Here is a 22,959-nt window from a genome sequence, read left to right on the forward strand (position 1 = left end):
AAATGGGGTAGGACCGGCACTGCCCATGACCAAATAATGAATGAATGCATGAAAATAACTAAAAGAGATAAGCCATTTTTTCTGCACTCTCCCCATGTGGGCTCGTGAAGGTATGTTGTGATTTTTTCAAGCTTTATGTGATAAATCAGGAAGGAAATATTATTCATAAAAAATATATATATATATTTTGTAATATAGGTGTTCCGCAACAGTGTAAAGAACTTGTGCAACGTTTGGCACCGTGCAAAATATAAAGAGCATTGCTCTAACAACACTGTCATGGTCAACATTGAAACTATATGTTGGTGTTGTTATAAAACATAATAACCCACACCAGTCAGCATTATTCATATTGTGTCTTATAACAAAATATATATAATAATAAATGCAATGCATCCACAATGTACAGATATGTAGCATGTAGTGGTCTGTTGCTCTTACACCAACCGCAAGTGTTGGAAGTATGAAGGTGTTTTTTGAGCAAAACAAATGAGCACCTGTGTCAGTATTTGTAGTTGTAGAGGTTAGCCACACATGTGTATCAGCAAATTTGATGTCGAAAAACAGTGTGAGACTCGTAGCAGCAGATTCAATCAGTTGTAGATATGTACTTGTGTTTGTGCTAGAAAAAGAAAAAAAGAAAACATTCGTGAGGAGCTGTAAAGTTGAAGTTTACTTGGTTTTGTGGGTTGAGGCTGTAAACGATATTTTTCCCTCTACAGTGCACAACGACAACATGTAAGTTTAAATGTTCAGCTCTTGAAAAACTGAAGAGTTTTATTATGTGCAACTTAACACTGATTTATCTATTTGTTCTACTGCATTGTGTTATTTTATCGTTGTCAGTATTTATACATTGATTTTGTGTGTTTATATAATCATATGTTGGTAATTATGTGTTGATGTTTACTCATGTTATGGCGTGATATCAGATAAATCGTTGCTTTCGCATCTTTCACGTTCTGTCTCGCGCTCACGCCGCCATGTTTGAATTTATCGCAGATTTTGTTGAAAGTGAATTTCATAAATATTCCTAAAATCTTTAAACACGTTAACATGAAAAGTAATGCAGTCAAAACTGTTTTAGAGCAATTCTACTGTGAATATATATTTCTATAGCGAACTTATGTACAGTTATAGACTTTTGAATATTAGCCAAAAACATTTAAAAACTCAGTTTTTCACAATTCCGTTCATTTAATCGTAGAAAACATTCCCTGTTTTAGGTCAGTTATTATCAGGGTTGTAGTGGAGGGTAAACGCCGTTTACGCACCATAGTATTTGTGAAATAGCGTTTGCTCACATTTTATTTTAATTAATTATCGTTTACCTACTTATTCCCACGTTCCCGCCATTGCTCAGGCAGGCGGTGTATGCTCGTTATGATCGCCTGCGCATGCTCGGGTTGCCTTGCTAGCGTGACCTGATTAATTCCATCCAACAGAAGACTCCGCTCATCCGCGTGCACGCTACACACTGACGATGTAGACCCATGGCCGTAGCCAGCTATGAGGTCTGGACCTCGGTCATTTATTCATATTCAATAATAAATGTTGATGCTATGTACAACTGAATAAATCAAATAAGCGGTTGATAACTCCGTTGAGTGTTTGCATGCATGCATGTATATAGTTTGGACAGTTGGCTGGATTCTTTAGTGTCCGCAGATAATATAAGAATGATGAAATGGTGCTGAAGCTGCGCGGTGCATTTACCGGGCAGAACAGAGTTAAAGCGGCGTGCTGTCCCGAGGATAACACCGTGCGAGTCGCGTGCGACCCCTTTAAATTAGGTTAAATATTAAATATGAGACACTCAAAGACTCTGTGCTGAAGATAAACCAGATTAAACAGCCCATCAGTGATTATCAAACAGGAAAACATTGTTCCATTCACAACTGCAATTACAGGCTTTTACTTCCAAAAATCAGCACCATTATAGATATATACCTGACCGTTACTATAGCAACATGAACTGTAGTAGTAACTACGCTATATTGCCAGAAATAGTGTATATATTTGTAATAAATATTAATATTATTAGCCTACAAAAATATGAAATGTTGTATATTAGGGCAATAAAAGTCACTTTTATGGAGGTTGTTTTTATTATTTCTATGTGTTTAGGATATTGTTTTTTTTATTACAAATTCCATAGTTTATAATTTTTTTATTTATGAAATTGTATTCGGTATTTTTACAAATTAATTACGTATAATAATTACATCTAACCATGGTGATATTTTTATTTATTTTTAATCCTGGAGGGAAAGTGTCCAATAACAAGATGATTACTGAGATTAAGCCAGTACTATTCAGCTGGTCATGTGATTCAAAATGGCCGCCCCGTGAGGGCTCCCACCACATGTAGAATAAAAAAGCTTTTATAAAGGTACTGATATGACTAAATTAATTATAATTCATTTCTTCAGGAGGAAAACTTTTAAAAAGGGGAAAATATTACTGAGTGCACCTTTAAATAATGAAGATAATATTTAAGTTAGTTGGCTAGTCACCTACAGTGTTTAAGTAGCTGTACTAGCTAGCTAGTTTTATTTGGTTTTAGTCAAGTGTTCAGACAATGAGGTCTGCAAGTAAATGTGATAAACTGCAAATGTTAGTTGTCACCGGTCTCATGTGTAACAGTTATGTATTGTACATTAATACATTGTTTATGATCACATATGTTATCCACACTAGTGCTCTACAGCCCTCTACATTGCGAGTAAATTTCGCACTATGCGACCAAAAAACGTCCCTTTACTGAATAAAAACAATTGATTAAGAAGCTGGATTCCGCCTCGTCTTTCCCTGCATGTTGTCTCATGCGCGCGCAGGAAAAAGCATTTGTGTCTCATTCATTTGAACGAGCATTTCAGGGAACCGCACCGCTGACGTCACAACAGCAGCTCTCTTGAGATCGTGTGAAGATGAAACACTCTGGTGAGCACGCGTCTACAGACTTGCGCAAAACTCCCGCGAAAATGAACACCTAAAACAGACAATTAATCATCATAGCCCTAAAACAGTAATCTTAAATCAGTAAAACTTAAATTTATTTGCAGTGTAGCTCATATCAGATAATTATTAATGTGAATAAAAATATTTTATATCAACATTTGCAAATCATATGTTTGGTTGAATGTGTGTTCAATCCAGATTATTTATTTTTTTAGATTAATTACCTACATTACCTACATAAAGTAGGCTTGCATTAAATGCAATTAATCGATTCTGTTTAAAAATGTAATACGTTTTCGATTATATTGATGAATGATTTGTCATATCAAAATTATCTGGAGAAATAGTTCACCCACTTTTTTTTTTTTTTTTTTTTTTTTAACCACTACATCACTGGTTAGCAACTTTCACAATCTTTCGTTTTACCCCTAGTGGTTGAATACGGAACTGCACGCCCAAAATTAACTTTCTATTTGTAATAGCTTTTTGGTTAAAATACATAGAGGCACAAAACCAACGTCATTCAATTGAGGAGGACAGTGTGCAACATTCACAACCTTTACTCCAAACCTAACTTTTCTTGCTTTAAAAATGATTTTAAGCTTTATTGTTCTCTTTTGTGTAAGTGCACAAGTAAAAAGGCAATTAGAGCTTATAGCATTGTAAGCAGGATATATAATGTAACACCCCTTTTCTGTTTGTAATACTTTTTTCTTGTCCTCTGGCACTGTTCTTTTTTTTATTTTACTTTATTTACTTGGTTTTTTGTTTCATTTTGAAGGATTATGTCTCATTGTATTGTTCTGGTTCGTGGTATTAATAAAAAACAACAAAAAAAAAAAAAAAAAAAAAAACATTCACAACCTTTCCTTTTACCCCTTGTGGTTGAATAGGGAACTGTATGTCCAAAATCACCTTTCTTTTTGTTATAGCTTTTATGTTAAAGGAAATAGAGACACGAACCCAACGTGATTCAATAGAGGAGGACAGTGCGCAAATTTCACAACCATTCCTTTTATCCCTAGTGGTTGAATAGATAACTGCACGCCCAAAATGTTAATTATTTTTGTAATAGCGTTTTTGTTGAAAAACATAGAGACACGAAACCAACATTATTCAATTGAGGAGGACAGTGTGCAACTTTCACAACCTTTCGTTTTACCCCTAGTGGTTGAATACGGAACTGCTTGACCCCCAGATCATCACCGATCCTCCAACAAATTTCACAGTGGCTGCGAGACACTGTGGCTTATAGGCCTCTCCAGGTCTCCGTCTAGCCATTAGACGACCAGGTGGTGGATCGATGATGATCTGGAGGCCATTCGGCAAGGCTGGAATCAGGCAGATTCGTCTTTGTGAAGGACACATGAATTAAGCCACGTACAAGTTTATCCTGGAAGAAAACTTCCTTCCTTCTCTGACAATATTCCCCAACTATGAGGATTGGCTTTTCCAGCAGGACAATGCTCCACACAGACAGGTCAATCAAGGTGTGAATGGAGGAGCACCAGATCAAGACCCTGTCATGGCCAGTCCAATCTCCAGAACTGAACCCCATTGAAAACCTCTGGAATGTGATCAAGAGGAAGATGGATGACCACAAGCCGTCAAACAAAGCCGAGATGCCGTTATTTTGACCAGTTGTCATTTTCTGCAAATAAATGCTCTAAATTACAATATTTTTATTTGGAATTTGGGAGAAATGTTGACAGTACTTTATAGAATAAATAAAAAACACATACCTATAAATAGTAAATCCAGATAAACTGGTAATTTTGCAGTGGTCTTTTTATTTCTTCCAAAGCTGTGTATATATATATATACTGTGAATTAGTTATGCTCTGCTTTAAAATATATCACTGGCAAGACGGTAATCAGCAGAGGTTTTTTTTTTCTTTATCTCTAAAAATACAAATTTAGTGCCTGACATATAAATGGAACACAACTCCAGAAATTATTATTATTATAAAGTAATAATAAATGACTGGAAAAATCATGGACATTCATTGTTGACAATGTGTGCAAACCCTGGAGTCATGATATTCATACTGAAGCAAACCTCAGAAATTCAAGTTATATGTACTTAACATTTTTAATATATTGGTATTTCCCAGAATTGAGATCCAAACATGGAACAAAACAAAGCTGGGTACACATATGTTGGCAACCCAACACATGGCACTACCCTGGATCAGCCTGCCCCTCCAGGGTTTATGATGCCCCCTTCTTATGGAGCTGGTATGGCTTATGGAGTATTGGGAGCTGGCGCACCTGTTGGTGCACCTGTTGGCACACCTTTTGGCGCACATGTTGGTGTCCCATATCCACCACCAACTGCTCCTGGGAATCTTATGTACGGACAGGGGGTACATGGATATATACAAACACCCTATCCTCAAGCAGATCCTTATATTCCCGGTCCTTACAGCACTGGGCCTAATACACAACATGCTGCATATGGTAAGAAGCACTCTAATCCTGCATGAGGGAATTTTAATATAGATTACATTTTAAAATAAGGTAATATCTCACCTGTTTTGTTTTGTAGAAGGACCAGAGAGCGTGCCAGTGCAAATCGAGCCACCTCCAGAATGTGAAAACGAACAGTTTACCTACTGTGGACTTGATGACAAAACCATCAGAAGAGTGTTCATTCGAAAGGTAATCGACCACAGGTTATTATAACACTGATATGGAGAAATACCAACCAACATAGGCTTAGCTGTTCGACAGATGTACAACATCATACATCAAATTAACATTGAAGTAATGGTGGGCGGTACTACTAAAATCTTTTAACAATGTCATTTTATATTGTATAACTATATGATGTAGTTATTTTTGCTGGAAATGTAAGCGCAGTGTAGTTCTAGTGGGAAGACTAGCAGCTGTACATCATCGCACCATTAGCTGGGTAACTCCTAGCCAATCACATGTAAGCCATTGTTTTATATGTCTGCTCACAATCTATCACATTGCTGTTTCAGTGTGCTAACACAGCAATCTTCAACAGCTACCATGTCTGATCGAAGATGTTGAGTTTCACTCCACGATGAGTCAATACCCGCTCAGGACATAGATTTCATCCCATAATCCTTACCTCATGTCCAGGATCAAACAGCTCCTTGGCACAGCAAATGTCTGTGTACACAAGAGCTTCAATGGGATAGCTGCCCGCTCAGAAGAATTGTAGAAATGCTAGCCGACAAAGGTATCTCCATCGATCGCGATCTCTCTAGGTCTCAGGTGAATCAGCTAGCTCTCGACATCCTGGGAACCGCGACCTTCTCTCCATCACGACGCAGCCACCTCTTCTCCACTCTCTGGCCCAATGAGTCCGTGTGTGCATTTCCTAACTGTGCTTTTCTCATATTTGTAACTTCTGCAAGGACCTGCATCCATAATCCATGTGTCCATGCCGCTTTCGCCCTCCCCAAAGGAATCAACTGGCTTTTTCAAGGAAATTCTAACCCACCATCCCTCCACCTCAGTCAATGTCTCCGACACTTCGGACATCCTTCACCTCATGATTTCCTCACTCAGATCAGTGCCCATTTTCTAGCCCATTTTGCCCCTTCACCTCTATGGATAAATACCTGCAAACTCGTTCACATTTAGCTGCCGACTCTCCCTCTTCATCACTCAATCGCTACCCCCCATGTTGCTCTACTGGTTCAGAAACCACCTCACACGCAACCCTCAAACACTGTGTCTCTCCCTCTTTTGTGTTGGTGTTCTTCCAGATCTGAAGACCCACAGAGGTGCGCAGTTCAGTCAATGTAAGCGCAGCATAGCTCTAGCAGGAAGACTAGCAGCTGTACATCATCAGCACTATTAGCTGGGTAATCCCAGCCAATCACATGTAAGCCATTGCTTTATAAGTCTGCTCACAATCTATCACATTGCTGTTTCAGTGTGCTAATGCGGCAAACTCCACCACCCCACCACCACCAGTTGAGTCCAGTCCTGCACGGGGGTAGGCTCCTCGCCCCTGCCTCCTATCTCCAGCAGGATATGACGGTTCCAAGTACTACAACTTCGGACCGCCAGTTCCTACGCCAAAGAGAGAAATTACCTTTCTGTTTTATATTCATCAAATAAATGTCATCTTCAATTTTACTCAAGTCTGCGAGTCTTCCTGATAGAAGTGCTTTCATTCCTGCAGGAGAGGTTGGAGGGGAGACTGTCTCCCTCCACCTTGAATGTGTACGTTGCTGCCATCGCAGCCCACCACGACGCGGTAGACAGCAAGTCACTTGGTAAGCACGACTTGATTATCAGGTTCCCTAGAGGCTCGGAAGCTGAACCCCTGCCAAGCCTGTTCCCCTCGTGGGATCTCTCAGTGGTCCTCTTAGGCCTTCAGAGAACCCCTTCGAGCCGCTTGACTCAGTCTAACTCAAGACCCTCTCCTTGAAGACTGTCCTCCTGATCGCTTCGCTTCCATTAAGAGGGCTGGAGACCTGCAAGCATTCTCTGTTAGCGACACTTGCCTGGAGTTCCGTCCGGTAGATGCTCACGTTATCCTAAGACCGCGACCGGGCTTTGTACCCAAGGTTCCTACGACCCGTTTCAGGACCAGGTCGTGAACCTGCAATTGAAGCTGCCCCGGAGGGGCAGACCCAGCCTCTCCATTGCTGTGTCCGGTACGTGCTTTGCGTGATCTTTTGGACTGCATGCAGGGTTTTAGATGCTCTGAGCAGCTCTTTGTCTGCTTTGGTGGATGGCAGAAAGGGAACGCCATCTCCAAACAGAGGTTAGCCCACTGGCTCGTTGATGCTATTGCACTAGCCTATCACACCCAGGTCGTGCCCGCCCCTTGCGGGTTCGAGCACACTCTACAAGGAGTATGGCATCCTCGTGGGCACTGGCCCATGGCACCTCCCTAGCAGACATCTGCAGAGCAGCAGGCTGGGAAACACCCAAAACCTTTGCTAGGTTCTACAACCTCAGGGTTGAGTCGGTCTTGTCCCGTGTTTTGTCAGGTCCGAGCCCGTGAGAACTCGGTAACACGGAACAACCGACGGGTGTTCCGCTTGCACTTGTGCCCTTCACCAAGTTGATCCAGGGCCTTCTCTCCCAGGTTAGCCACTAAAATTTCTCAAGTTCAGAGGTATATGAGGCTCTCAAGAAAGACCCCCTTGTGTCACTTCATTCGACACAATGCCTCGCTCCCTCCCTCTGGGAACGGAGGTTACGACAGTAACCATGACATTTTTACTCATCAAATAAATGTCATCTTAAATTTCACTCAATTCTGCGAGACTTCCTGATAGAAATGTAAGCGCTAGCGTAGTTCTAGCGGGAAGACTAGCAGCTGTACATCATCGCACCATTAGCTGGGTGACTCCTAGCCAATCTAAGTCTGCTCACAATCTATCACATTGCTGTTTCAGTGTGCTAACCCGGCAACCTCCACCACCCCACCACCAACAGTTGAGTCCCGTCCTGCACGGGGTAGGTTCCTCGCCTCTGCCTCCTATCTCCAGCAGGATATGACGGTTCCGAGTACAACTTCCTCAGACTGCCAAACGGCACCTACGCCAAAGAGAGACATTACTGTTCTGTTTTATATTCATCAAATAAATGTCATCTTAAATTTCACTCAAGTCTGCTAGTCTTCCTGATAGAAATGATTATAACTTCATGCACCAACCCAATGATTATATTATTTATAACAAAATTAGTAATAAGTATTTTACTAATCTTTCTTCTTTATTTGTTTACTAGGTCTTCGCAGTGTTGAGTTTGCAGCTGGCAGTGACATGCGGCTTTGTGGCTCTCTTCACATTTGAGCCACACACTAAAAAGTTTGTACAGGACAATAAGTGGCCTTACAGGATCAGCTATGCGGTATTCATTGTACCATACTTTATCATCATCTCCTGTGGAGAGTTTCGCAGAAAGCATCCATGGAACCTCATTGCCTTGGTGAATCTTTAATCTGATGTTTTAAAATCCAAATCAAAGTCAATTTGAGATTGCGCTTGCAACCCATTTTACTTCCATAATCTGCTGTATTTCTAAGTCAAACTTTGCAAACTATACGTTACAACTATACGACTTTGGAATAGCGTGCACCAGTGAATCGTGCACAATAAGACCGTGAGCGTGCATCAAGAAAGTAAATATGTGCATATATTTATTTTAACTATAGGTTGACCGATTGTGGATTTTGCAGATACCTACAGTGGTGGAAAGGTCCAATAACCTATTAATCGTCTGATCGTTTTTAAAAATCGATTTATAGAATGATAAAAAAATATTTGTCTTTCCTTGCTATGACGAGCACAGACATTGAAGCTCCAAAATGAATGAAACCCCAAAGCAGTTTATTGTGCAACCAAAATCCCAATAATAACCAGGAAGATTAAGCTGCATAACACGGGACTTTGAACAATAAACAAGGCCGAAATCACCAGATGAGGTACACTTATGAGAAATAATAATAATAAAACTATCAGCATAGATTTTTGGCGATAACGATAGTTACAAAAAGCAACTATCGGCAATGATTAATTGGTAAAATCGATATCTTATTCATCTGAAACTTCATGACACCTTCCAAAGAGGTGATCTGGAAATGAAAATGTTGAAATGATTAATTTCATGTATTTATAAAAATAGTAACAAAGAAGTTGTTGTGGTCAGTTTGACCTGGTACGTATAAAGGCTAATGAGAAATCTGTAATATGCCAGATAATTTGTAATGCAGTGTCAAAACACATGATCAAAATGACACCAGAGCCTAGAACTGTTTGAAAACAATAGTAACCAATATCAGTATGATGTCGTGTGTATTTTGTTGGTTCATGTTTTTCATGTCTTTTATTTTGAAATTCTAGTTCCTGTTTCATGTCATGTCATGTGATTTCATGTTTTTCCTCCATTTTCATGTGTCTTGTTTTCATTGGTTGATTGTCTTGTTATCTTGTTTAGAGTTCTTTGTGTTTATTGGTTATCTTTGTCTTGTGTTCTCCCATGTTCATGCATTTAACCCTCATGTTTTCCATTGTCAGGGACAACCTTTGGTTGTTTTCAAGTTTATGCCAAGCCAAGCAAAGTTTATGTTATGTCAAGTTAATGTTTATGTTTATTTATGATTGTAGTTAGTGTTTTGTATACACTGTTGGAATAAATTTGCTCTTGGGTTCTTTACTTCTTTGACATCGTCTTTGTCATTGCCAGTGCCAGCAGCAACGTTACAATATATCAATGTAAATTTGGAGCATTTACTTTATATAAAATTAAAACATTTTAAGTTCATAAATTATTGATGATATTGATGATTATGGGGGAAATTCACAAATTGTGGCCTCTGAACTGCGATTTAACAAGCCGCATCAATTTGACCCGCTAAGTGCTACAGAGTTACTTGATTGCCAACTGCATGGAAGGGTGAAGCATGGTACAAGAATAACATGTATGCTGACCGATTTCTCTCATTTCAGTCCATTCTGACTCTTGCCATGTCCTACATGATTGGTGTGATCTCCAGCTCCTACAAAACAGACGTCGTTTTAATGGCTGTTGGTATTACGGTGGTGGTTTGCTTTACAGTGGTAGTGTTCTCTCTGCAGGTCAGTATTCATCTTGCTTCATCAGTTACTGCTCACTGTTATGTACCTACTGTGGTTATAATAATAATAATAATAATAATAATAATAATAATAATAAAAATAATAATTCCTTACATTTATATAGCACTTTTTTCGGCATTCAATTCGCTTTACATAGTATTGGGGGAATCTCCTCAACCACCACCAGTGTGAAGCATCCACCTGGATGATGCAACGGTAGTCATAGTGCGCCAGAACGTCCACCACACACCAGCTATTGGTGGAGAGGAGAGTTATAGAGCCAATTAATCGATGGGGATTATTAGGAGGCCATGATTGAGAAGTGCCAATCAAGGGGCACCGGGATGATTAGAGGATAAGAATCAAGAACCGGTTCTTTCTAATATCTGGTTCCATTAATAAAAGATACAAAATGGGGGTCTAGGTAGCTCAGCGAGTATTGATGCTGACTATCACCCCTGGAGTTGCGAGTTCAAATCCAGGGCATGCTGAGTGACTCCAGCCAGGTCTCCTTAGCAACCAAATTTGGCCATTTGCTTGGGAGGGTAAAGTCACATGGGGTAACCTCCTCATGGTTGCCATAATGTGGTTCTCGCTCTCTGTGGGCCACGTGGTGAGTTGTGTGTGGATGGTGTGGACTCTATCATATGCATTGGGGAAGGTGTTCTTTTCCTTTCCTATTCTTTCAGAGGGAAAAGACCCCACGGTGACCACATCCTGTCCAAAAGGGGAGGTCAACATGTGACAATGCGACACATGGGCTCAGCAGCCGCACATGGAAGAGGCGCGGTGGTGGAAACTCTACAAACACAGAGAGCTCTGCCCAAGGGAGACGCCGGTCCACTGACAGGGAGACCGTACCGCGGTATATACATCACAGCACCTATCCCAGTACAGGGCATATTAGACCCCATAGTGGGGCTGATTACGAACTCCTCCGGCGAGTTTGCGAACCATAGGGCTAGGGAGGAAGGACATCCAGGGTTCACAACTTCGTGAACTCGACTGGGGTAAAAGCGCACGTTTTCACCTTAGGAGAGGGTAAAGGCGCTATACACAAGCGATACACCTCGCTAGCTGTTCCGTATTACTGAACTCTACCTGTTCAAATCTGAAAGAACATGGGATGAAACCGGCACGGCATGGGTCTGGTAAGCCAATGCAATGGTGTCCATGATCCAGTGGGCAAGCAGACAAAGAGCTGCTCAGAGCATCTAAAGCTCTGCATGTGATCCAATTAGGTGCGCAAACCAAGTAGGTGCAGACACAGCAACGACAAGGCTCTTGATGGAAGTGAGCACAATCAGGAGGGCCATCTTTAAGGAGAGGGCTTTCAGTTCGACTGGCTCAAATGGGGCTCTCCGAAGGCCCAAGAGGACCACGGAAAGATCCCATGAGGGGAAGAGGCATGGCCTGGGAGGATTCAGCCTCCAGGCACCTCTGAGGAACCTGATGATCAGGTTGTGTTTCCCTAGGGACTTTCACTGCATTGTGGTGTATACCTTCAAGGTGGAGGTGGACAGCCACCCCTCCAGCCTCTCCTGCAGGAAGGAAAGCACTGACCTGCCTGCGCATCTCTGGGGCTCTTTGGCTCGGGAAGAACACCAATTCGTGAACAAACGGCACTTCAGTGCATAAAGCTGCCTGGTAGAGGGAGCTCTGGCTGGAGTGATCATGTCTACGACTGCTGGTGGTAGGCCACTTATATCTTCCGCGACCTGTCCAAGGGCCAGACGTGGAGGTTCCAGAGGTCTGGGTGTGGGTGCCAGATTGTGCCCCATCCCTGAGAAAGAAGGTCCAAACGGGGTACCGCAGCCTGTTTGGGGTGTGGTGAACAAAAGGGTAAAGGAAACAATGGATTTACCTCCCTGCCCTCCAGCGGGGGATAGAGTGGTCTGGATACCAGCTCCGTAGCAGGCTCCCTGGGTTGTCCGTCTCAGGGGCGCTTAGGAGCCTTCGGGGTCCTCATGCCAGCCCGAGAGACGGGAGGCATCAGCTTCCTGTGGGGGGCTCTTTCGCCGCCGCAGGGGGACGCCCTCGGTTCACAGGGAATTACCCGGCAAGACTGTGGCCATTGAACTCCCCAATTCGCCTCTAGCGCCAGCCGGGCTGGCCTCATACTCATGGGTAGAAGGTGCAGCATGGGGGGCAGCTAGAGTGGCTTTCCCCCGGAAGAAGGAAAGCCGCAACCGCAAAGTTGCCATGGTCATATTCTCACAATGAGAACTTGAACCATCCACAAACGTTGCCTCAGTGTGATCGCTGCCCAGACACGTGAGGCAGCGCCCGTGGCCTTCGGAAGCAGAGAAATAAAGACTGCATCCAGTAATCACACAAAGACAGAAAGGCATCTTTATAAAGATAAATATACTCTTTAGCATGAATATACACTCTTTTAGTGCTGTCGAGCTCCAGGGGCTGAAATCAACACTTGTCGTGCAGAAGGAGAGAAAGCCACTGGAAATGCACCATATATCCAACAGCATACGTTTCTTAAAAGGTGAATGGAGCAGCAGTAGTACTCAGCTCGCTGACAGTACAACCGCTCGGCTCGAAGAAAAGATCTGAATGGAGTGGCATTCCAGCTCCATTTATACCCATATGTCTGGGGAGTGGCATGCAAATTCCACTCGCCAATTCTCATTGGCCTTTTCTCAAAAAATGGGAGGTGTTCGGGGCTCTCAAGAGTGACCTCTATTGTCACTACATCGATGCAGCTCAATTGGTGGCAGTGGTGGCTCAGTGGTTGAGGCTCAGGATTACGGACCAGAAGGTCGGGGGTTCAAGCCCCAGCACCACCAAGATGCCACTGTTGGGCCCTTGAGCAAGGCACTTAACTCCAGGTTGTTCCGGGGGGATTGTCCCTGTAATAAGTGCACTGTATGTCGCTTTGGATAAAAGTGTCTGCCAAATGCATAAATGTAAATGTCAATTCATGAACAATGACTGGAATGAACTGGCTTTTGTAATGAATTGGTCTAAGAATCCCTAATCAGTCTTAAATGTCTGATTTGCTTCCTGAAGCGTAAGTCTTTACTTTTAAGAACCGTCTTGAAGGTTTGTGAGATTTACTGACCGGTTGTTCAATATGACAGCGTGTAGTTAAAGTTACACAGTTGCAACACTTTTTTGTATGACAAATGTTATATTCATTTGAATATGGAACATTGAATATTTAAAACATTAAGTAGTTGTGGAGCGGAGGGGGCGGGCCGGGTCGAAATATCGCTGCCGGGTCGGAATATCGCGTGCTCGGTCCCCAATCGGCCTGATGAGCGCGCGAGGGATAAAGGCGGCGGTGACAATGGTTCAAGAGAGAGAGAATTACGGGCATGTCCATCATGTGTGTGTGTTTTGAGTTTCATTAAATTATCATTTATGTTGACAAGCCGGTTCTCGCCTCCTCCTTGCCCATCCTTTAACTGTGTTACAGTAGTATTCTATATTTATAAGTAATTTTCACCCCTAACTTTGACTATGCATTAAGTTGGTACTAATAAATGTCCTCTGTGCCCTCTAAAAACAGACCAAATATGACTTCACGTCCTGTTATGGAGTGCTGTTTGTGTGCACCATTGTACTAATAGTCTTCGGAATCATGTGCAGCTTCATGCACAACAGGATTATGATCCTCGTCTACATTTCAGTGGGTGTAGTGGTTTTCACTTCTGTAAGTGACCGGCTCTATACAAGATATTTGTTTAAAGAAATGCTTCCTTTCAATTTATATATGGAAAAATGACCAAAATAATGGCCTGATTTTCTTGCAGTATTTGGCCGTGGACATACAAATTCTTCTAGGGAACAAGATGCTCTCTCTAAGTCCGGAGGAATACATCTTTGCTGCACTCAATCTATATCTGGACATCATCCTAATATTTTTAAAAATTTTGAAATATTTTCGCGAATAGAATTCCATCACTGTATAACAGAAATCATGCATTAAACATAAACCTGTACTAAGAGTTAACTCAAAAATGCAAATTCTGTATTTTTTTTAATTGTATATAAGGATATTTCCCTATTCTTGTACCCATATCCTCTTTTGAAGTATATCTGCATGTTTGATTATTTTTTTTATAATTTGTTGGTAATCTCGCTATTAGTGTTTATTTTAGTGATTATTGGAATACAGTTGTAAGGCGTGGTGCCAATGTGTTTGCATTCAAAGGCAGAGAGCAAATGTATGATCTTTGAACTTTCTCACAATTAGCAACTCTTCCTGAGGCACCACACCCCACTGAGCGAAGATTGCAAATTCACACCTCATTGTTGCCCTTCCACATCTGTCCCATTCTCTCCTCTCTCATCCTCATCCATTCCCCTTCAGCTCAGAATCACCTCAATCTCACCTAAGATCTGTATGTAACAAAAGACCATATCTGATGTATACAAATAATGTAACTAGTGTAACATGTTTGGTATCATTTAAAATGTCTCAGTGCGACTGGTATAGTGTTCTTTTTCCCAGGTTTGTAAAACGTAATGACAACAAAGTTATAAGGTCTTTGCCAAATACTGAATAACTCTGGAGGTCTATCCCCCTCCTTGAAGGTTTAACACCAGGAAGTCAAGAACCCATTCACCCCCAAATTATAATACCATTTGGTACACAATGTGTATTCTGTCTGGATATTTAAGGAAGGCTGGCTCAGAGCTCAGGATTCTCTGTAGTCTGATGATCCCACACCTCGATGTGTGCAACTGTAATAATAGGAATCTGCATTCAGATTTCCCATGCTTTGCAATTACATATAGTTTTCTTAACTGCCAGGTATGTTCTTTGACTTGTCATAACTTGTGTTTTAAATCCTACCTGGCAAATAAATTGTTACTTTTTGATTTATTCTGTATTCCTCTGAAATCATTTATATCAATACTGGGTCTTTAATGTAGGAGGAAGCCACTTAAAGACTATCAGTTTGAATCTCATTAGCAATTGATCAAAAGGTAAATGAATAGAAGAGGATTCAGAGTAATCAATAACTTAAAAGATTAAAATAGAAGAATGATCAGTAAGTAATTAGAGCTTTAATCTAAATTAGAGGTCAATATAAAATTGGAGCCAGATAAAATTAATAATGGGATGAATTCGTAGAGTGCAAATTATTAACAATAATTGCTTTACTTCAGTGCCTGCCTTTTTACACAGTATTTTGCTTATTCATCTTGTTACATACAGCTCTGGAAACAATTCTGAAACCACTGCAAAATGATCAGTTTCTCTGGATTTACTATTTATAGTTCCCCTTCTGTCACTCACTCGACGTTGTGTCGATTATATTGACACAAGGGATCTATCTTGAGAGCCTCACGTACCTCTGAATTTGAGAAAAGGCCAATGAGAAATTGGCAGACAGAATTTGCATGTCCCGCCCCCGGACATATGGGTATAAAAGGAATCGGGCATGCGTCTGTCAGGCAGACTTTGTCTTCGGAGCCGAGCTGTTGTGCAGCAGCAAGCTGAGTCTCACTACTTTTCCACTCACCTCTTCAGGGCTTAGTTAGCACATGTACTGAGCCACAAGTTTCTCCGCAAGTCATCCAGGGAACACATCTGGTGAACACTACTGGGAGTCAACAGCGCACGTCTTCAGCTCAAAGGAGGTGAAAGGCGCTATGCACGAGCGATACACTCAGCCAACTGTCCCGGACTTACCTCTTCGTTTCTGCCAAGACACGGGATGAAACTGGCTCAACCCGGAGGTGGTAGAACCTCACAAAGGTGTTGGGTGTGTCGGACATACTGGCGGGTGGGGCCTCGTGGTGGGGCGGAGCCTGAGGCGCAACGTTGAAGGGGCTTGAGCCCTGTGGCCGTGCTGAGTCGAGGGACATCGAAGCACTTACCTGGCTATTAATACTCACCAGAGGATCGTTAGGGGAGGAGGGAATTGGTACGTTGTTCTTACAGTCCGTCGGAACTGTCCGGGTGTGGGCGTGTTTGTGCCACAGCTGGGCGCGCTGGGGCAGGGGTGCCGCTAGCGTGCCGAACCTGCCAAAATGGAATGGTGGACGGTGGTCGTAATGACGGCCGTGCACACCGTGACCCAGGGAATAAGGAAACTGCTCTTTTGTTCAACTTTTGGATACCGCAGCTACTTGAGCATGCAGCGAAATTAAATGAAAACAAAACAAAAGATTCTCCTCCCGGCCCTCCACTGGGAGATGGAGTGGTCTGATCACCAGCTCCGGAACTCCGGGTCTCCTTGTGATTGTTGAAACTGCCCCATCCAAACTGCTCAGAGAACTCCTGCTTCTCCTCAGCTGTCTGTGCTTCATGGCGAAACAGGATGAGAAGACTCTCCTTCTGTGGTAGAGAGCGTGCGGACATCTGCACTCAGTCAGCATGACCCTTCTTCCTTTACCAGCAGATCCTGCAAAAGCAATGCTTTCAAATAAACCACTTATTGCAAGATAATACTGAGCCTTCTGTGTTTACACGTGCAATGTCAGATTTAACATATGATAATATGCAAGATCCTTATTGTGTTAATATTGTATTATAAGGCTCAGCGAGTAAAGACGCTGACTATCACACCTGGAGTCGCGAGTTTGAATCCAGGGTGTGCTGAGTGACTCCATCCAGGTATCCTTAGCAACCAAATTGGCCCGGTTGCTAGGGAGGGTAGAGTCGCATGGGGTAACCTCCTCGTGGTCGCTATAATGTGGTTCGCTCTCAGTGTTTTCGAGAGGTGTTTTTCAAAGTTTCACACTACGTATAACTTAGATGCTGAAAACTAGTGAGACGCGACACAACCAAAGTGAGATACTTCAGAAGCGTTCGCCTGATCCATGACTACATAGTCCAACGTTTACATTAAAGCACAGAGGAAAATGGGGCTATAATAGGATTATTTTAAAATATTTGAAAATAAAACAAACTATATTTGACCCTATGCCACTTTTTTTATTGTCTAAATTCTTTACTTTTATAGGTATTTAATCGGGGCGGAGCTAGGGGGTTGCCAGGGCCACCATAGACCACCATGCCCTTGGGATTTTTAAACATTTAAAATGAGGAAAATTAATGACATGCAATGTAGAGGAAATATATATTGAGTTTTTGCACTATTTTAGGTCACTAATCAAATGCAAGCATATTAGTGATCAGGTTAAAGGAATATTCCAGGTTCAATACGAGTTAAGCACAATCGACAGCATTTTTGGCACAATATTAAATAACACAAACATTCATTTCGTCTCGTTCCAAGCACAAATGTGTGTTTTAGTGAGACGCTTCCAATGGAAGTCAATGGGGTTTAATCTGTAAATGTTAAAATACTCACCGTTTCAAAAGTATAGACACAAGACATAAACAATAAGTGTGTTACTATGATTTTACTGTGATAAAATCACTTATTAAAGGCATATGTGTAAAATATAGCCAATTTTACAACTTCGTTGCCATGACGACGTAACCCCATAAACCCTCAAATGACTAAAAATTATGATTTAAACAACTTTAAAGCTCAAATAATACACAAGTTTTAACAGAATAATTTGTGTTATAATCTTCACATTTCTGCCTTTAAACCCTATAAAAATTGACCCCATTGACTTCCATTGTAAATGCTTTTTATCCTTCCGTTAAAGCACACAAGATGCACTTTGGAATATTCTCAAATTATGATCAGCATGTTTTCTTCATGTCTTTGGAAGCCATTAAAGCAAAAGCAACACATTACCAAATACTAAGATACTTTCAAAATTGCTCATAATTCATATATAGACAGTTAGTGTCTCAACTGGGAATGGTTATTCCTAAATAACTATACAATATGTATGTGGTGACGTATGGGTCTCGTGCACTCCAACAAACAGGAAGTAAAAAAGGGTTTACAGAGTGAATGTGAACGTGCATTGGGATGTGCACGGGAGCGCGCATGACCCACAGTAATGCATGCACGTGGAAACAGCTGGAGGGATACGAGCAAGAAGGAAAACAAGAGCGATTTATTCAATGAACCGAAACAGTTTCCATAAGATTATCCACGGCAAAGATTATCGCTAAAAGTGCGCGAGACTGCAGTAAAGTTAGTTTAGAGTTTAACATTTGTTGGACATTTGGTTCATAACCATTAAACTCTCTGTGCATTTCATGTTTTGAGCCCAAACCAACTTATATATACATAAATAACAGTCATTTGCATAGCTCAAGTCTTACATTTAAATAATAATAATAATTAGCCTTATAAATCAATTCAACAATTTAATCATATGAATTTATATCATCATAACTAATAGTGAAATGCTCAGAAAAATATCCCATTCAGAGCACAAGTTTGGGGAATATACGTTTTATACATTTTATAAGAATTTTAGAACTTTAGTTTGGTTATCTCATACTAGAGTTAGTGAAAATGTTTGTCCCTTTAAAATTTCACAGGATTATACAAAGGCATTTTTTTCCCAAACTAAGTGTTGTAGTATAACCAGCAGGAGACCACTGATGTGTGAACTGAATTTGGTGACACTACAATGTGTGACAGTGAAGTTATTGATATTTTTGTTGTAGCGCTCATCGGATTTGCACTTTGCAGACGGTCCCTGCGGTCTTGCATCTCAGCCGGCTGCGCATGCGCGTAACGATCAATGTAATTTCTCCAGCTCTGAGGTAGGCTCGTTTTGATGAGGTTGTAGCTCGTTGTTTACATTACTACGGTTGGAAAGAGGTGTCGTTTGTATTTTAAGAACGTTTCTGTAATTAGTTATTGATCCGGGAAGCTTGAATCTGTGAATATATTTCCAACTTTACCGGAGTGTTGCTCTTAAAGGAACAGCAGGTGTCAGAAGTGAAGGAGCGGGTTCACAAGAGAACAATAAAAACATTGTGACGAGCTGTAAAGTTTGTTAAGTTTACTCGGTTTTGTGGGTTGAGGCTGTAAACGATATTTTTCCCTCTACAGTACACAACGACAATATGTAAGTTTAAATGTTCAGCTCTTGAAATACGGAAGAGTTTCATGTTACGCAACTTAACGCTGATTTATCTCTTTTGTTCTACCGTATTGTGTTCTTTTATCGTTTTCAGTATTTATACATTTATTTTGTGTGTTTATATAATCATATGTTGGTAATTATGTATTGATGTTTACTCATGTTATGGCGTGATATCAGTTAAATCGTTGCTTTCTAATACTTTCACTTTCTGTCTCGCGCTCACGCCGCCATGTTTGAATTTATCGCAGATTTTGTTGAAAGTAAATTTAAAATCTTTAAACCCTTCAACAAGAAAAGTAATGGGGGTCAAAACAGTTTTAGAATAATTCTATTGTGAATAAATATTTTTATAGCGAACTTATGTACAGTTGAAGTCATAAGTCTACATACATTTTGGCCAAATACATTTAAACTCAGTTTTTCCCAATTCCTTACATTTAATGGTAGAAAACATTCCCTGTCTTTGGTCAGTGTTGATCACTACTTTATTTTAAGAATGTGAAATGACAGAATAATAGTAGAGAGAATTATTTATTTCAGCTTTTATTTCTTTCATCACATTCCCAGTGGGTCAGAAGTTTACATACACTTTGTTAGTATTTGGATTGCCTTTAAATTGTTTAACTTGGGTCAAATGTTTTGGGTTTCCTTCCACAAGCTTCTCAAAATAATGGGGCTTTTCCACTGTACGGTACAGCTGGATTCGACTCAGCTTTCTTTTTGGGGGTTTTCCACTGTGACCTTGTGCTATTTGTAGAACCACCTCAGTGGCGGTTCCAAGCAGCTGAGCTGATACTAAATGTGACATCAAAACCCTGCAGATCACTGATTGGTCAGGGAGAATCGTCACTACTGGCATCACTGGGTTTGCTACATATGGGACATCAACCCGCTAGTTTTAAAGTTAGCAGCAGTGATAACAGTATCATTTGTTCCCACGACTTTTGAATTGTAAAAAGAAATGGCTGTGCGCAAAACCACGCCGTGGTCAATAAACAAGGTGCAGACGTTCCTCTTGTTAGCGATTAACAAAACGACTCAAAATGAGAGAGTTTTTCAGGAAATGTCTCTGCTGTTGGAAAAGTGGAAGTGGTTAGACCAAATGGATGCTGTCTAGACTGGCGAGCAATAGGAGGAAGAGTGCCCTGGACTCTGCCACGATGGAGGATGCTACGTTTTGTTACATTAACTCGATACTCTGCTTGAAAGCTTCACTTTATTTAGTTGACCAGCTACTGGAAGCTTCTAAATCAACCAGGCCAATTTAGCTGTTACACTTGTGTAAAATCACCATCAACAACTGCTTTATGCAGCACAATGAGCTAGCAAGCTAACAGCTAGCGCTCGTGTTATTGTTTATTGTTTTGTGTCGCGTTTAAGATGATGTCACGGCAGTAGAGGCGGCGCAACTATGACGATCATCCTATAATCCCACCCATGTTGAGGCGGCACTAACAGCAGTGGAAAAGCAAACTCAGAAAAGTAAAGCGAGTAGAGTCGAACCGTAATGTGCTGTGGAAAAGTGTCATCAGTTACTGGAATTTTGTCTCATTCCTCCAGACAGAACTGGTGTTACTGAGTCAGGTTTGTCGGCCTCCTTGCTCGCACATGCTTTTTCAGTTCTGCCCACACATTTACTACCAGATTGAGGTCAGAGCTTTGTGATGGGCACTCCAATATCTTGACTTTGATGTCCTTAAGCCATTTTGCCACAGCTTTGGAGGTATGCTTGGGGTCATTGTCCTTTTGGAAGACCCATTTGTGACCGAGCTTCAACTTCCTGTCTGATGTCTTGAGATTTTGCTTCAATATATCCACAAAACTTTCCTTCCTCATGATGTCATCTATTTTGTGAAGTGCACCAGTCCCTCCTGCAGCAAAGCACCCCACAACATGATGCTGCACCCCCATGCTTCACGCGTGGGATGGTGTTCTTCGGCTTACAAGCCTCACCCTTTATCCTCCAAACATACCGATGGTCATTATGGCCAAACAGTTCAATATTTGTTTCATCAGACCAGAGGACATTTCTCTCAAAAGTAAGATCTTTGTCCCCATGTGCACCTGCAAACTGTAGTCCGGCTTGTTTATGGTGGTTTTGGAGCAGCTGCTTCTTCCTTGCTGAGCAGCCTTTCAGGTTATGTCGATATAGGATTAGTTTTGCTGTGGATCTAGATACTCGTCCACCTGTTTCCTCCAGCAGCTTCACAAGGTCCTTTGCTGTTGTTCTGGGATTGATTTGCACTTTTCACACAAACTACGTTCATCTCTAGGAGACAGAATGCGTCTCCTTCCTGAGCGGTGTGATGGCTGTGTGGTCACATGGTGTTTATACTTGTGTACTATTGTTTGTACAGATGAATGTGGCACCTTCAGGCATTTGGAAATTGCTCCCAAGGATGATCCAGACTTGTGGAGGTCCACAATATTTTTTCTGAGGTCTTGTCTGATTTCTTTTGATTTTCCCATGATGCCAAGCAAAAAGGCACTGAGTTTGAAGGTAAAATACATCCACAGGTACACCTCCAATTCAGTGCACCTCCTATCAGAAGCTAATTGTCTAAAGGTTTGACATCATTTCCTGGAATTTTCCAAGCTGCTTAAAGGCACAGTTAACTTAGTGTATGTAAACTTCTTACCCACTGGAGTTGTGATTATAGTCAATTAAAAGTGAAACAATCGGTCTGTAAGCAATTGCTGTAAAATACTCATTCAAACCTCGAATAATGCAAGGAAAACAAGTTCATATTCATTTTTAAACAACACAATATTAATGTTTTAACTTAGAGTTCAGAAATCAATATTTGGTGTAATAATCCAGATTTTTCATGGGTCTTGGCACGCTCTCTACCAGTCTTTCACATTGCTGTTGGGTGACTTTATGCCACTCCTGGTCCAAAGCAGCTCGGCATTGTTTCCGAGGATTAGTGCCTGACATATAAATGGAACTCAACCCCAGAAATGTTTTATTATTATTATAATGTAATAATAATTGTCTGGAAAAATCATGGATATTCATTGTTGACAATGTGTGCAAACCCTGGAGTCATGTTATTCACTTACTTAACATTCAAGTACTTAACATTTTCAATATATTGGTATTTCCCAGAATTGAGATCCAAACATGGCACAAGACAAAGATGGGTACACACGTTTTGAAAACTCACCACATGACACTACCCTGGATCAGCCTGCCCCTCCAGGGTTTATGATGCCCCCTTCTTATGAAGCCGGTATGGCTTATGGAGTAATGGGAGCCGGCGCGCCTATTGGTGCACCTATTGGCGCACCTGTTGGCGCACCTGTTGGTGTCCCATATCCACCACCAACTGCTGGTGAGAATCCTATGTATGGACAGGGGGTATATGGATATCAACAAACCACATATCCTCAAGCAGATCCTTATATTCCTGGTCCTTACAGCACTGGGCCTTATACACAACATGCTGCATATGGTAAGAAGCACTCTAATCCTGCATGA

General features: G+C 41.3%; 2 protein-coding genes across 4 annotated transcripts in view; both read left to right on the top strand.

Annotated features, from left to right (window-relative positions):
- The first annotated feature begins 663 nt into the window (after window positions 1-663).
- Window positions 664-22,959, top strand: part of LOC127657863 (protein lifeguard 1-like) — a 32,809-nt gene continuing 10,513 nt past the window's right edge. Inside the window, exons 1-2 of one of the 3 annotated variants that reach the window (XM_052146815.1) lie at window positions 664-738; window positions 5,076-5,421. In XM_052146815.1, the coding sequence (XP_052002775.1) occupies window positions 5,091-5,421 (331 nt within the window). In that variant the 5' untranslated portion in view covers window positions 664-738; window positions 5,076-5,090. The other 2 variants (XM_052146814.1, XM_052146812.1) reach the window with 2 other exon arrangements.
- Window positions 5,557-15,351, top strand: LOC127657770 (protein lifeguard 1-like; the record flags this gene model as incomplete). The annotated part of the gene is made up of 5 exons (XM_052146666.1): window positions 5,557-5,622; window positions 8,689-8,889; window positions 10,410-10,538; window positions 14,065-14,208; window positions 14,309-15,351. Coding segments are annotated over 5 exons (681 nt in total), but the record flags the coding sequence as incomplete, so codon positions are not given.

The sequence above is a fragment of the Xyrauchen texanus genome, chromosome 17, assembly GCF_025860055.1.
Source record: "Xyrauchen texanus isolate HMW12.3.18 chromosome 17, RBS_HiC_50CHRs, whole genome shotgun sequence".
NCBI classification, from domain to species: Eukaryota; Metazoa; Chordata; class Actinopteri; order Cypriniformes; family Catostomidae; genus Xyrauchen; species Xyrauchen texanus.